The sequence below is a fragment of the Oryx dammah genome, unplaced genomic scaffold, assembly GCF_014754425.2.
Source record: "Oryx dammah isolate SB20612 unplaced genomic scaffold, SCBI_Odam_1.1 HiC_scaffold_4, whole genome shotgun sequence".
In the NCBI taxonomy this organism is placed as follows: domain Eukaryota; kingdom Metazoa; phylum Chordata; class Mammalia; order Artiodactyla; family Bovidae; genus Oryx; species Oryx dammah.
This window is the reverse complement of record NW_024070188.1, coordinates 29,402,557-29,419,501: the sequence shown is the minus strand read 5'-3', so window position 1 is coordinate 29,419,501 and position 16,945 is coordinate 29,402,557. Positions and strand designations below refer to the sequence as shown.

At 38.4% G+C, this 16,945-nt stretch overlaps 2 protein-coding genes across 2 annotated transcripts in view; one reads left to right on the top strand and one right to left on the bottom strand.

The window, feature by feature from the left end:
- SNX3 (sorting nexin 3) overlaps positions 1–16,945 on the bottom strand; it is a 51,521-nt gene that overhangs the window by 9,447 nt on the left and 25,129 nt on the right. The window contains exon 2 of the mRNA XM_040238555.1: positions 1,973–2,068. Within this exon, the coding sequence (XP_040094489.1) occupies positions 1,973–2,068 (96 nt within the window). The remainder of the gene's footprint in view (positions 1–1,972; positions 2,069–16,945) is intronic.
- Positions 4,537–6,092, top strand: LOC120862532 (actin-related protein 2/3 complex subunit 1A-like). Its single transcript, XM_040238554.1, has one exon. It carries the CDS (start codon positions 4,659–4,661, stop codon positions 5,760–5,762), a length of 1,104 nt encoding a protein of 367 aa, XP_040094488.1. The 5' UTR covers positions 4,537–4,658; the 3' UTR covers positions 5,763–6,092.

Here is a 16,945-nt window from a genome sequence, read left to right as displayed (position 1 = left end):
CTAACAAAGGTCCGTATAGTCAAAACTGTTGTTTTTCCAGTAGTCATGTATGGATGTGAGAGTTGGACCATAAAGAAGGCTGAATGCTGAAGAACTGATGCTTTCAAATTGTGGTGCTGGAAGAAGACTCTTGAGAGTCCACTGGACGACAAGGAGATCCAACCAGTCCATTATAAAGGAAATCAACCCTGAATATTCACTGGAAGGACTGATACCAAAGCTTAAGCTCCAATATACTTTGGCTACCTGATGTGAAGAGCCAACTCACTGGAGAAGAGCCAACTCATTGGAAAAGACCCTGATGCTGGGAAAGACAGGGCAAGAGAAGAAGGCAGTGACAGAGGATGAGATGGTTGGATGGCATCACTAACTCAATGGACATGAGTTTGAGCAAACATAGGGAGATAGTGAAGGACAGGGAAGCCTGGCGTGCTGCAGTTCATGGGGCTGCAGAGAGTCGGACATGACTTGGTGACTGAACAAAACAACAAAGCAATACTACCCTGTTTTAATTACTATAGCCTTAACATATGTTGATGTCTGCAGGTGCTACATCACTGGTAAAAATAATTTTTGGCTATTCTTGCACTTTCTCTGATTCTTAAAGTCTTACCTGCAGGCTTATAAAGAACTCCATTAAGACTCCTATTAGAATTTCACAAGTTTATAAATAAGTTAGGAGATACTGCCTTATTTCTGTTGGGTCTACTGCTAAAATGCCAGCTCTAAGTGAGGCCTTCCCTTGACCATCCTATATGAGACTAGCACTCTCTATTTTCCTTAGATTTTTTTTAGAGCATATTACCATCTGACATATTATATAATCTTACTATTTTTTTCTGGTTTCCTTTTCATCACCACCCCAACTTACCCAATAAAGTGCCAGAAAAGTGGGGACCTTCATTTGTTCACAGCTCTATCTGCAACTCATACATAACATATAGAATGAACTCACAAATATTTATAGAGTAAATGAATCTTCAGAAGTGAATATTCCAAACCAGGAATGTAGTATTTCTGTTTATAAGGTCTTCTTTTTGCCTTTCAATGAAGTTTTAAGGTTTTCTTTACATGGGCCTTATACTTTCAGTTTTACTTGGAAATATTTTATACTTGGATAAAATAGTAAAACTATTTTTCCATTTTTGATGGAATGCTATGACTTGTATATGTTGCTCTTGTATCCAGCCACATTTATCTGGTTAAGAAAGATCTCCTTCTTTTTCTATCTTAGTATGCTTCAAAAGGAAGCACAAGCTAATCTTTTGAGTGTACTTTTCATCATTCTGAGGGTACTTTGCAAGACTCTATGCTATGTATGTCATTCTGACGTAGGGCTGAAGTAAGAGACATTAGAATGAGACTTTCTCTATTTTGCAGCCAAAGCCACCAAATTTTCTTCTAAGAGAAGATGGTTCTTACCAGGAATATGTAACAGTGTTCTGAAACTGCAGGTAGCAAACTAAAGGTATATCATGGCCATCATTTAAAAAGTGAATCTGAGGATTATTAGCACCTATCATACAGATTAAGGTAAGTACTGGTTTATGATATTTCTGTTATATATAAATGTATGATGATAAAAAAAAATGTAGAGTCAGTTAAAAAAACCAAAGCTACAAATACAATGCAATAGGAGATGTACTGAGAAGAGAAACTTAGCAAGGGTGGGAGGAGAAAGTGAATAGGAAGATGAGAAAAAGGAAGGAAGCAACAGCAAGAAAGTTCTAAGAAGTGTCATGTAAGTGTGAGTCAGCAAAGGCCTCTGTGGGCCACTGAAGTAGACATGAGAAGGAAGAGTTCTAAGGAAAAACTACACACTTCCCCATCTCCTAGGAAATAAAATGAAATTGAACTATTTGGGGGGAAAAATTGCTTTTACTCATTTTATTCAAGATTATTTTCCTGAGAGGTGTTAAACATTAAAATTTGGAATGTTTTGCTTTAAAGTAACATTACAAATAATTCCTACCTTGCTCTCTCTTTCTAGTTCACTTCGCAGCCATTCAAAGTCACTGTATCTTCTTCTAACGGTAGATTCCTTTAGCTTGAAAATAGGCAGATTTGTCTGAAACAAACAAACAAACAAAATCACTCCTAAACTGAAGCATATTACAGGGATTTCAAACAAGCTGGGGTTAGGGGGGAATCTGTTGTCAAACTGATAAAATGACAAACCCAGTTACCTTAAGATAAGAAAATCACAAAAGTTATTAAGATGACATTTTACCTTTAATAAAGCTTAGCTGTTAAAAAGTATGTTACATATACCAGAATACAAATTTTTAAATGCATATTTGTACATATGCTTTTGGATGTCATTCTTCCTGAGGTCAGTTACATAAATACAGGTCATTTTTTCTATTTTCAGTAAGTGGTAAAAATATCAGAGGAGTGAGATGAAGCCAGCTCTGATTGCTATACAGTTTAGTATACAATGCTTACAGGGGAAACAGAGCTTTACTAGTTTGAAATGAAATACATAATATTTTGACTAGATTAGAAGTCATAATGAAAGAAAAGAATAAAGGACGATTACTCTTAATGGTCTTCTTAAAAAAGCCAAAAAACAGCAGGGAAAGAGCGCAGTGTGCTCTTACTGTCAACAGGAAATCAGGAGTCATACACATAAGGTCCAGAGCTTTCAGACTGCAGGCAGCTTTAGGAACTGAAAGCATAATGCCCGGTACTTTAAGGTTACATCGGAATGGAAGACTGTTCTTTACAAGAAAGACCACTTCTGTCAAATTCTAAACTTAAAGAATCAAGAATAGATTTTAATTGCATGTATCACAAAGTTGGTGCAAATGACCTAACATAATTCATGCCATAATATACTGAAAATGCTATTTGATACTATATACTCTCAGATTATATTTTGTTCTTTATCCGGTCTTTGCACTTGTAGAACTGCAAACTGTATTAAAGCTGAAAGGAAAAAGTGCCACTGGAAGGAAAGACTGACACAGAGACAGCATCATCATGTAAAATTCCCCTTAAGAAAATTCCAATCACTTGTTAAACCTAATGCCCTAGTGTCATTCAATAAAAGAAAAGCTTTTTATTCAGGACCTTAAACCCATTTTGTAGTGGTTTCAATTTTTTCCAACGTGTATTAACTGCTCTACGTTGTACACCTTATAGCTTGGAATCTTCTACAGATGCTATTGGGCATAACCCTGTATAGATTTCAAGCATGAAACCAAATCTCACAAGAGGTTTAAAAGCACTTGAATTTTCTTTCCCAGGTAACCACAACATTTGTTCATTGTATTAATGACTAAGAGCAAAATTGCACCTAACAAGACTCTTATTATACTAAAAGTCAAGCTTATATTTAGAGATGCTGGCTTGCTGTACAAGAGGGGTATTCTCATTACCCACAGGGAATAAAATTAGGTCCCCTGGAGAGCAAGATGGTAATTCCCAGAAAGAAAGCACTGGATTATTTCTCTCTAATTTCACCCATTGGCTTTTTAACCAAGTTCACCCTTCCACACTAAAATATTAAGTCTTTGTAAGTGTCTAAAGATAGAAAGGCCTTTACAGAATAGAGTGTTTTCTGCAGGTGAGATTTTACATTTTGAATTCCCTCCTCTCAAATTACCTTACAAAAGGGATTAGCTGCTCTCTTTATTCAGTATGTTAAGATCAAGTTTGTGAAAAGAGTTCCCTAAGAATTTTCATACTTCTGGGTACGGAAGTCTATAAAGTTAATCTCTGAAACAACATATCAAGCTTACAGGTACAATGTTGAGGGAAGAATGCCAATTCAGCTCATTTTACCTCCATTTTCCCTTTTGAACTTTTGACACAATCATGATTATATCTGATTCACTTTAATAGATGGGTAGTGGGAGGGAGAAAAAGTCCACTCCTTTCTATGACTAGGTAATAGATTGAAGATTATATATCAAAAAAAGGATCAAGGTTATTTTAAGAAAATTTTATAGTTTTCTCAGCTGGCTATTTCTCTTTATATGAAGACTGCTTTACAGTTTTTATAAAGTCATATCAAGTAATTTTATTATTTGCCCATTACATTTAGAGTGGTGAGTGTACCTGTTAACTTCTCCTTGATCATCACAAGGACTTTCAATTCAAATTGATCAGCATACAAATAAAAGATGCTGAGGTTTTTTTGTTTATGCCACTGAACTATCACTTTAAATTACAAACGCTCATGATTGGTAATTTTCAACTTATTTAACTTATAAAATACTGTATTTTGGTTTTCTAAAGAGAGAAGAGTAAGAGTAATGTTTTTCTCCTACAGTTTTGGAAGGATTCAACTATTATTACAGTTTAAGAACATCCACAAAAGGGCACAGTGCTAGACAAGGTGGGGAATATGACGATGAGTAAGATGCAGCCTTGGCCCTTATGAAGCTTGTAGCGTATTTGGTTGAAGCAAATAGTATAAAATTACTACACACCATGAACAAAACAGAGTTGAAAGACCATAAAGTGTAGATAAATGTCTGCAATAGAAAACAAAGAGAAAATTTCATTAAAATGTAAAGAACTGCACTCGGTCCTCCGCCCGCGCCCGCCAGAGCCTGTTCGCATCGACTGACCAGAGTCCGCGAATTCAACGCTCCGAGCCCGTCCGGACGGCCCCGATCCCAGCTTTCTATCCTTTGAAAACACTAATAATAATGTCCCTGCATCAGTTTTTACTGGAGCCAATCACCTGTCATGCCTGGAACAGGGATCGTACCCAGATCGCCCTTAGCCCCAATAATCACAAGGTCCACATCTGTAAGAACGGGGGCCAGTGGGTGAAAGCCCATGAGCTCAAGGAACACAATGGACACACCACAGGTATCAACTGGGCTCCCAAGAGTGACTGCATCGTCACTTGCGGGGCCGACCACAACGCTTACGTCTGGAGTCAGAAGGATGGTGTCTGGAAGCCAACCCTGGTGATCCTGAGAATTAACCGGGCGGCCACTTTCGTCAAGTGGTCCCCGCTAGAGAACGTTTGCCGTGGGCAGCGGAGCACGACTCATCTCTGTTACTTTGAGTCTGAAAATGACTGGTGGGTGAGCAAGCACATTAAAAAACCCATCTGCTCCACGGTCTTCAGCTTGGATTGGCATCCCAACGACGTCTTGCTGGCCGCGGGATCCTGCGACTTCAAATGCAGAGTGTTTTCTGCCTACATTAAAGAAGTGGATGAGAAGCCAGCCAGCACGCCCTGGGGCAGCAAGATGCCTTTCGGTCAGCTGATGTCCGAGTTTGGGGGCAGCGGCACCTGCGGCTGGGTGCACGGGGTCAGCTTCTCGGCCAGCGGCAGCCGACTGGCCTGGGTCAGCCATGACAGCACCGTGTCTGTTGCCGATGCCTCAAAAAGTGTTCAGGTCTCAACTCTGAAGACAGAGTTCCTGCCCCTCCTGAGTGTGTCTTTTGTCTCAGAGAACAGCGTCGTGGCTGCTGGCCATGATCGCTGCCCCATGCTCTTTAACTATGACGACCGCGGCTGCTTGACCTTCGTCTCCAAGCTGGACATCCCCAAACAGAGCATCCAGCTCAACATGTTGGCCATGGAGCGCTTCCGCAACATGGACAAGCGGGCCACGACCGAGGACCGCAACACGGCCCTGGAGACGCTGCACCAGAACAGCATTACTCAAGTGTCTATTTATGAAGTGGACAAGCAAGACTGTCGCAAGTTCTGCACTACCGGCATCGACGGGGCCATGACCATTTGGGATTTCAAGACCTTAGAGTCTTCCATCCAGGGTCTTCGGATAATGTGAAGCTGAGCGAGCCTCCAGACACAGCATGAGGACGGACCGGCTGCGCCGGGGCAGCGCTGCCATTGCACGCGGAGGGGAGCCCGCCGCCAGGAAACACTGAAGACGCACATGGCGCGAACCTCGTTGTGTGTTTTGTTTGAATGTAATTGGTGAAAGTGTTGGTTTTTTTAAAGCAGCAGTGATTTGGGTTTTGTTTGGGGGGTTGTTTTGTTTTGCTATTTCATTCCATTCTTGACCAAAGCTTCTCCTTACGTAGTTTATTATGGAACATTGTCAACACTAACTTAAAGGAAGGGGTGGGGAGGTATGTAAATTGTCTGCTAAAAAAAATTTAAATAAAAACACTGAATATGTTTCTGAAAAAAAAATGTAGAGAACTTAAAACTAGTGAAAGATAAAGATGAATAAACTGACAGACTTTAGAAAAACTATGTCAATAACAGTCAACTTCACTCACACAAGGAATGACAGTCAAAACAGTAAGAGCCCATTTTCATTTATCAGACAGGCAGGTATTCAATTTTAATACCCAATGATGGTGAAGATAGATAGGCATCTAAAAAACTAGCTGCTACTAGTGAAAACAACCTTAAAGAAGGGCATTTTGGTGACATCTATCACTCTTTTAAATGCATATTATCTTTTGAGCCAATGATTCCACCAAGAATTATTCTATGAATATTTACACATATGCAAAAAGGTATCAGTGCATAGAAATTGACTTGAACATCTTTTATATAATAGCAAAAAAAAAAAAAAAAAAAAAAAAGCCCAGAAACTGAAAATCTTATTAAACTGCTAAAAATATAAAATGAAATATTATACAGCTTTTACAAAATGTAACTCAGCCAAAGACTGATCAGGAAGCTTCCCTGAGATGTGTTAAGTATAGGAAGTTTCAGAACAGCATCTATATAGTATACCATTTGTATAATTTTTTTAAAAAGCATAAAGGAACTGATAATTTATTTGGTCAGTATTCTTTTAACATATGGAGTCAGGCATACTACAGGAAGACAGTTGAGAATGATGAAAATACCATGAACTACATGCAGAGAAGAAAACTATATTCAGGAAGTAATTCTTGTACATTCTAAACCATAGGAGATGGTGGGAAATAAAACTGAAAGCCTGAATATCTGGCTAAGGTATCTCCCTGTGGGCACCAGGAATTAATAAACATCTCTCAACAGGAGTATCTTTAAAAAAAATAACAGAGAAGTTACTACAAATTCAACAGGGAGCTACATATACACTAAAGGGCAGCATGAAAAGTTGGCTCATTCTTATCACATACAGAAGCATTATTTATTTTTAAGTAACTATGTATAATGCTAGATATTAACTAGACTTATTTTTACAATGTATACAAATATAAAATCATTATGGTGTACACATGAAACTAATATGTCAATTATTTCTTAGAAAAAGGGCTGGTTCTAGCTAGTTTTAAGTTTTATCTGCTTGAAGAGCTTTAAGGGAAAGAGACAGACTGAGGCAAATTATAGCAAAAATTCTTTAAAGTTTTTCTTTTGGATATCATTTAAAATGCTTCTGATTTATCCAGAGAGAAATAAGTGCTGAATTCTGAAATTAAATGTAAATCAGACTTAACGATGTTAAGATGACTAAAACTTTTGAACCTTAAAAGGCAAGATTTAGTATTTTCTCATCCTTACATTCGAATTTTATTTTAAGAAAAGTTGCTCTAGTTTCTCAAGCTGAGCATAAACTAGAAACTACTATTTTCCTCCATCTATAGGTCATTTTACCTAACAGGTAAAAGTGTCAAACTCAGCCATCTGTATGAAATAACAGCATTTGAGGAACAGTAACCTAAGACAGGCAAAACTAAAGCCAATCATTAGGCAAAAACCATAAACTAAGCCACACCTGGCAGCTATTTGTGTAGGTATGTGATATTAGTGAATGCTGAAAGTGAGTTTGAGTAACCTTGGTCTATTTTAGACTTTTCAATTCCATTCATGGAGTTATGAATGTCTGGCAAAGCAAAGACAGAGGTACCTATAAATATTTACATTAACCATTGTCATATACATAAGAAACTGCAAATTAACAATAATTTAAAGCTATGTCAGGGCTGTGGCCCAAACTAACATTTAAAAAGCAGAGAATCATTTGACCCCCAAAAAGTTAAATTGGCTGCTTGGAATCCATAAAGTCTATAAAAACTATTTTATTTTACATTAAAAATATGCTTCTGTTAATCATTATAAACCAAATCCTAGTTAAATGTCAGCACTATTTAATAACATTTTTGGGGAAAGCTGTAACACAGTCTTAACTATGTTTTAACTCTAACTATGTGTGTGCACTCAATCACTAAGTCGTGTCCAACTCATTGACGACCTCAGGAAATATAGCCCACCAGTCTGCTCTGTCCATGGGATTCCCCAGGCAAGAATACTAAACAGGGGTGCCATTTCCTTCTCCAGGGGATCTTCCCAACCCAGGGATCGAACCTACATCTCCTGTGTCTCCTGCACTGCACGTGGATTCTTTACCACTGAGCCACCTGGAAAGCCCTAACTATAACACAGTTTTAACTATATTCCTTTGCTGAGAGGTTAAAGCATCTGCCTGCAATGCGGGAGACCTGGGTTTGATCCCTGGATGGGGAAGATCCCCTGGAGAAGGAAATGGCAACCCACTCCAATATTCTTGCCTAGAGAATCTCATGGACGGAGGAGCCTGGTAGGCTACAGTCCACGGGGTTGCAAAGAGTCAGACACGACTGAGCGACTTCACTTCACTTCACTTATGTACAACATAGTGATACAAGATTTTTTAGATATTATACCTCATTTAAAGTCATTATAAAATACTGGCTATTTTCGTTGTGCTATACAATATATCCCTGTAGCTTATTTATAATATATATGCCTTGTTATTTCTCTTAAGTCTTCTTCAATCTAGAGCAATCCTCCTGCCCTTTTGCCATTTAAGACAGTGACAGGCCAGATATTTGAGATATTATACCCCTGAGTTTGTCCTTTTCCTCATGACGAGTTCCATGTCGTTCATCTTTGTCAGGAATGTTCCTAATGGCAGGAATTTGAAGCGTTCTCAGTACCCCACATCAGAAAAAACACGATGTCAGCTTGTCCTGCTGTTCAATCACTTGGTGAAGGTGAGGTCAGTTAGATCTCTCCCTTGTAAGGTTATTTTTTTCTCTCTTATATTGAGTTGTTTTTTTTTTCCTTGCACTTACCTTTCATAATAAAATTTAGTGCCATTTGGAATCTACCCAGCTAAATTTAAAACCTATGGAATGGGCAAAGCACAGAATGAATTCTTAGAGAATTCACTTTTAGGGGAAGTTATCTGCCTGACTTTAACCATCAGGACAGAGACTGGCTTACTGCAGGAAAACGCCATTCTGCCAGATACAGTGTGAACACACAGATGTGTAAGTACATTATGTTTGCAATTTGTTGATTCAGAAAAATTAAGACTTACAGTCTACTTGGCTAGAATGAGGCCATAGATATTTGTTACTTATCCTATGCAAAATTCAGGGCAATTCTGAAGCTTCTGTGTAGCTTATGAAAAGGTGATGGACTAGTCATTATATAAGAAACCTGGGACATTCAGAAAATTAGAAAAGAACAAGAGTAACCCTATGCAGGGTTTCCCTGGTGGCTCAGAAGGTAAAGAATCCACCTGCAATGCAGGAGACCTGTGTTCGATCCCTCAGTCAGGAAGATCCCCTGGAGAAGGGAATGACTACCCACTCCAGTACTCTTGTCTGGAGAATTCCACAGACAGAGGAGCCTGGCGGGCTACATACAGTCCATGGAATCACAAACAGTCAGACACGACTGAGTGACTAACACACACTAACACACATAACCCTGTTCAAAATTATTCGTTGCTCTTTACTTTTCCTCATAACATACCCAAAACAAAACTCCAAAGGGATAAAGTGTTATGAGAGATGCCTATATGCATGATACTCTTAAACTGCTATTTATATAAAAGAGAAACTGCTAGTCATTTCCCACAAGGTATTACTAACCACATAGGGTAAAACCATCAGGAATTCAAATGGACATTATACACTACAGAACAGATTTTGAAACCATGGTACAGAGCTCTAAAACAAGTGCTCCCTTCACATTCAAACAGAGGAAATGGCCATATTACTGGTCTCCAAAAAGCTAGGTCTTACACACTTACAGAGGCTGACCTATCAAAGTCAGCAGCTCACAGATACCCAATATGTACCCTGATTATCACTGATAGCCAAGCAGAAAACCAAGCCTCAAAATGTGGTCACCTGAATATAGCTTAACAATAGATATTCGAAAAATGTTTACTAGGTGTTTCTAGCATTTCTTCAGATAGTGTCATGTGCACATTTGAAAAAAGAGACTGGCAACGACATCAAAAGTATACTCAATAGGCCATACTCTATTCAACCAATCCTAAGAGATGTAAATGGATGCCTCACTTCAGTTCTCATTAAAAGGCTGTATTTCTTCAAATATCTACATCTAGAGATAAAGGATAAGCTGAGAAGTGCTTAAGCTATTACCTCGCCCTTCAGTACTTTTGATACTTGTTTTACCCAATCTGGAACAGCATGAATAACTGGAGATATGGTTTATAACCTAGATGAACTCTAAATATGGCTTGGGAGAAGTCATTTAAGCAAAGAATAAGCTTTTAGTCTGGAGAACCTTTGAAATGTAGATTGTCATTAAGCCAAGGTATTGTGTTTAGTTTCTTTTTTTTTAAAATAAGGATGTGGCCTTCCAGTGATACAATTTCCTGTTATTTTAAAAGAAGTATCCTTTAGGTATAATTTCTGAAACAGTAGAGAAGACATTATTGAGACTAGTTTAATGTATAAACCAAGTAATTTCATATATGTCTTCTACTTTGTCCATATTCTTCATTTGTGAATGACAAGATTTATTTGTGAGCTCAAGCAAGATCTTCAATGAGCAACCTTTAATGAAACTGTGCAGTAATAATTTTACTGTAAAGGAAAACTCGTTCTTAATAGTTCTTGAACACTTACATAATCCTACAAGTGTCTGCTGAAAGAAAACTGCCTATTAATAGCATAAGACCTATTTTGAACAATTTTTAAAGTGCAAAACTATTTTCCATCTCTTTCCAACTTGCCTAATTCTAAGAATTACTTCAAGGGGTTTTAAACACACTCCCATCCCCACACTCTTAAGTGCCCTCATCTAGAGAATCTCATTCAAATTAGTATAGGTTGGAATCCAAACATCAGTATTTTTAGGTGATTCTAAGATACAACCATGGTCAAGAACCACTTCCCTAGACTTATTAAAGGTGAAACAGAATACTGGGTGCTTAGGTATCTGTATGATTCCCAGTGATTCCAGTTTAGCCAGGACAGATACGGGCAATATTTTACATCCTCAAGGATTTGGAACTGACACTATGAGAACAATGGAAATGGGATGCAAAGTCACCAGAAATAAAACTATAATGTAGAAATCAGTGAAAGAATACTAGTTAAGAAGCTCTGGACTTCCCTGGTGGTCTGGTGGTTGAGAATCCACCTGGCAATGCAAGGGACAAGGGTTTGATTCAGGAAGATTCCACATGCCACAAGGCAAGTAAGCCCTTGCACCACAACTACTGAAGCCTGGGCACCCTGGAGCCTGTGCTCCACAGTAAGAGAAGCCACAGCAATGAGGAGCCCACACACCAAAACGAAGCCCCTGCTCACCACAACTACAGAAAGCCTGCACAACTATGAAGACCTAGCACAGCCAAAAGTAAATATAATAAATAAAAACAAAAGCAGCTCTTTTCAGTAAGTGTATTCTAAACTTCTATGTATGCATTACCAGGCACATATGGATTACAGAGATCTAAAAAAAAATGTTCCTTAAGAGATATTTACAGCATAAAACTAGGGGGTTGGATAGAGGAGAGCAAAGTCATCTTCCAAGACTTAAAACCTTTATCAGTTATAATTCATTGTAGACTTACTACTGTTTAGATGAAAGGGTGGAAACCCACACTAAAGTAATCAGGGTAGAAATGAAACAGACATAAAACACATACAGATGAATGTATTAAGTTTGCATGGCAGGCTCATAGGAAGTATCCATACCAAAAAAAGAAGAAGAACAGTGATACATGCTCATTTGCAGATATGTCATTCTAATACATGACTGACCCTTGACCAATGCTGGAGGTTAGGGACACTGACCCTCCTGAGAGTTGAAAATCCAAGTATAATTTATAGCTGGTCCTCTGTATACATGATTCCTCCATATTTGCCGTTCTGCATCCACAGATTCAACTGACCATGGACTGTGTAGTCCTGTAGTATTTACTATTGAAAAAAACCCATAAATAAGAGGACCCATGCAGTTCAACACCATGTTGTTTAAGGGCCAACTGTATATCCTTCCAGATTTTATATATACAGATTTTATTCTTATTAAAAATACTAGCTTCTCATTTGATATTATTAACATGATTGTATACAGATATCATCTACCTGAGAGATATAGGACATGGTTAAATCACACAGCTCTGGAACCAGACAACCTGGTTTTAAATCCCAACTCTGGCATCAACCAGTTACCTGACCCTGGGTAAAATGTACTGGGTGAAAGCTAGATGAAGCTTTAGTACAGATCTGGAGAACTAACACTTTCCTTAGAACAAACCCCTAAGGGTAAAATTACTGGGTCAAAAGCTATGAATGTTAAGGTTTCCAAACGTCCTTCAGAGAGGCTACTTTGCTATAGACAGAGAAGGTATACAACTGGAGTAGGCTATTACTTTGGTGGCTTACAAAATACAATGCCTCTCGGTATCTTTCTTTCTGTATCCTCCATATCTTCCTGTGGTGGTGGTGAAGTAGCTAAGTCATGTCTGACTCTTGCGACCCCATTGACGGTAGTCTGCCAGGCTCCTCCGTCCATGGGGTTTTCCAGGCAAGAATACTGGAGTGAATTGCCATTTCCTTCCCATATCACCTTGGCCACGTGACTGCCTCTGGTCAATGGCATATTAGCGAATATTTATTAATTACATTAAGACTCATCCTCTTGGAATATTTCTTCATAAAGATACTGACTTTTGGAATCCAGCCACCATTTTTCTATTAGAAATCTAACTATCCACATGGAAGAAAACTCAGGACTTGATCAATAGCCTCAGCTTATCTCCCAGATGGTAGCCAGCAACAACGTGCCAGCTAGCCAAATGACTTGAGTCATCTTAGAAATAAATCCTCCAGCCCCAATCAAGCTGTTCCAGCAGATATCAAGAACAGAGATGAGCTATTCCTTCTAAAGTCTGACAAAGCTGTAGAACTGTGATAAAATGAATGTTGTTTTAAGATATCAACTTTTCAGTTTTTATTACAAAGCAACAGATAACTGATTCAGTAACCTGACTTTGGTAGAATCAGGCTAAACATGAAGAGATTAAGAGCATAGTATTTCACATACAAAAACGTGATACCTAAAAAAGTGAATAGACTTTAATTTTTAAAAAACTCTTTGCTGTTTATACTTTTTTGCTTCCTTATCAGTTCTTGACTATTTTCTGAGTAGCTAAAGTTCCCAGAAAATCCACCGATTGTGGATTATTCAACAAAGGAAGTGTTCTTCCATAACTTAAGCTGATCCAATGAGCTGAACCTAAAGATTTCCCAAGGCAACATTCTAAAATAACAGTTGTAATTTAAGATTGAGTTGCTTTCTCTACAGTAATTTGATAAACCTCTAGGAACAGATAGTATAAAAGAGTCTGCCACTTATAAAATAATGAAGCTGAGGTGTTTCTTCAAAAAATTACCTGGAAAACTATTTTTAAAAATGTAAAAGGGTATTTAATGAGTCCTAATTCTCTATGACATGAATGATCCCCACAGTAGTAGACTCTTTTCTCCTCTATTCAGAGGAGAGTAATTAGTTGTAATAGAGCAACTAGACAATGATACTAAACACTATAGGCATGTGTGTTTTACAAGTTGACAGCGGTGCTGTTACAATATTTTATTCCTTTCATAAGGCCTCATAGAATGATTATTGTTCTAATAACCTGAAAGTACTCAAATCACCAATGCAAGATCTTTTTATTAGAAATAGTAACTAAGAATAATCACTGCAGATGGTGACTGCAGTCAGGAAATTAAAAGACACTCCTTGGAAGGAAAGTTATCACCAACCTAGACAGCATATTCAAAAGCAGAGATATTACTTTGCCAACAAAGGTCCGTCTAGTCAAGGCTATGGTTTTTCCAGTGGTCATGTATGGATGTGAGAGCTGGACGGTGAACAAAGCTGAGCACTGAAGAATTGATGCTTTTGAACTGTGGTGTTGGAGAAGACTCTTGAGAGTCCCTTGGACTGCAAGGAGGTCCAACCAGTCCATCCTAAAGGAGATCAGTCCTGGGTGTTCATTGGACTGATGCTAAAGCTGAAACCCCAGTAGTTTGGCCATCTCATGCGAAGAGTTGACTCATTGGAAAAGACCCTGATGCTGGGAGGGATTGGGGGCAGGAGGACTGAACTGAACTGAAGAATCCTCATAATAAACCATAGCTAAGAGCACAGTCACAAAAGAATTCGTAACTTGTCATTGAAAGTTTCAATACATTAATAATTACATTGGTTTAATTAAAAAAATTTTCTGGCCAACAGATCCTCGTTAACTGTTAGATGTAATCAGTGTTTCTCAGGTAGCACTGGAGAGCAGGGCATTCTGGTTCTTTTCCTTATAATTTAGGTTCATTTCAGAGTACCCTTTTCTTCACATGGTTTCCATTCCTTGACCTCTCCTCCAAGCTGTGTTGTGAAGTTTCCAAGAAAAGGAAATCATTCCAGATCGTTCACCTTTAACCCCCAAGCCCTACTTGAAAGTAAGGCAAATATATTTTAAGTCATGACATTTATAAATATTAATTATGACTATGAAGTCTCATAAATCATTAAACCGATGCTACCTTGAATGCTGAGTACAAAGAATACAAAGCATTTACTGAGAATTATGAATGTTGACTAAATATATGGACATGGTCCCTGACTTAGCAGATTTTATACAGAGAAAGAAAAGTCACGGTTAAGAGGTAGACATTAAGATGAGTAGATACCGTGGGGGAGTTTCTATAAGACAGTATTCAATCTGGGGAGTACACTATTATGCTAAAGACATGTACGTACACCCTGTTAGGCTTAACGGCCTTAAAGCTAACAGAAACTTTTTCTATGTATCCTTTCATGACTGCTTGTATTATTACGTATCAGAAGTTCTCAAGTTTAGATGTGGATGAAAAGAGTAAAGTCCCCGTTTTTTCCCATTCACTTAAGGTATTCAAGGTTAGAGTCATTAAGGTTGTATCTCAGAGAAAGACTTAAGGTTTAAACAACTGTTGTAATACTTTTTGTTGTGGAAGTTCCTGACATGATACATGCTGGGGGAACCAAATGGAAGCACATATATATTAGTACATATACAATCATTATTTCCTTTGTATGACTGTAGACTTAACATAATAGAAGCTAATTACAAATTTGTAACACAATTTCTGATTCTTGGAAGCAGCCAAAAAAAACAAAACAAAACAAAAAAACACACCCCAAACCAGATAAATTAATCAAGCAGACCAGGGCTCAAGCCTGCCTCTGAAACTCAACAGTATGACCATGTGACCATGGTAAGTTACTTTACTCCTATAAATCTGAGGTGCAGCATCTTTCGGAGAAGGCAATGGCAGTCCACTCCAGTACTCTTGCCTGGAAAATCCTATGGACAGAGGAGCCTGGTAGGCTGCAGTCCATGGGGTCGCACAGAGTCAGACACGACTGAAGTGACTTAGCAGCAGCAGCAGCAGCAGCATCTTTAAAAAGAAGATACTGCCACTTAGCTCAATTAAACAGGAACTATTATTACTTCACACATATCATGACTGGTACTTAGTGCAGTGCAAATACTATGTCATATGTCACATTTAATCCTTTGGGGTTTCACTTCATGGCTGAATAAAACTTAAAAAGAGGAGTTATGAAACTTGTTCAGGGTCACATGTCTATTAGTAGGCAAACAGATAAATATTTCAACAAGTACTGTGCAAGGAGCTAAGTAATACCTGGTTAAGAGGCTTTTAAAAATATTTAAGCATTGCATAAAAAGTGCTTCATTTCACATGGTAGTGAAGTCACGCTCAAAATTCTCCAAGCTAGGCTTCAACAGTATGTGAACTGAGAACTTCTAGATGTTCAACCTGGATTTAGAAAAGGCAAAGGAACCAGAGATCAAATTGCCAGCATCTGCTGGATCACAGAAAAATCAAGAGAATTCCAGAAAAACATCTACTTCTGCTTCATTGACTATGCTAAAGCCTATGATTGTGTGGATCACAACAAACTGTGGAAAGTTCTTCAAGAGATAGGAATGCCAGACCACCTTACCTACCTCCTGTGAAACCTGTATGCAGGTCAAGAAGCAACAGTTAGAACTGGACACGGAACAACAGACTGCTATATTGTCACCCTGCTTATTTAACTTCTATGCAGAGTACATCATGTGAAATGCTGGGCTGGAAGAAGCACAAGCTGAAATCAAGATTGCTGGGAGAAATATCAATAACCTCAGATATGCAGATAACATGACCCATATGCCAGAAAGCGAAGAGGAACTAAAGAGCCTCCTGATGAAAGTGAAAGAGGAGAGTGAAAAGCTGGCTTAAAATTCAACCTTCAAAAAACAAAGATCACAGCATCCGAACCCATCACTTCATGCAAAATAGATGGGAAACAATGCAAACAGTGACAGACTTTATTTCCTTGGGCTCCAAAATCACTGCAGATGGTAACTGCAGCCATGAAATGAAAAGACGCTTGCTCCTTGGAAGAAAAGCTATGACCAACCTAGACAGCATATTAAAAAGCAGAAACATTACTTTGCCAACAAAGGTCTGTCTAGTCAAAGCTATGATGTTTCAGAGTCATGTATGGACGGGAGAACTGGACCATAAAGAAAGCTGAGCATTGAAGAATTGATGCTTTTGAACTGTGGTGTTAGCAAAGTCTCTTGAGAGTGCCTTGGACTATAACGGGATCAAACCAGTCAACCCAAAAGGAAATCAATCCTGAATATTCACTAGAAGGACTGATACTGAGGCTGAAGCTCCAATACTTTGGCTACCTGAT

What these genes read in the sequence shown, in the direction of transcription:
- LOC120862532 (XM_040238554.1), top strand. Translation starts at nt 4,659, where the DNA reads ATGTCCCTGCATCAGTTTTTACTGGAGCCAATCACCTGTCATGCCTGG.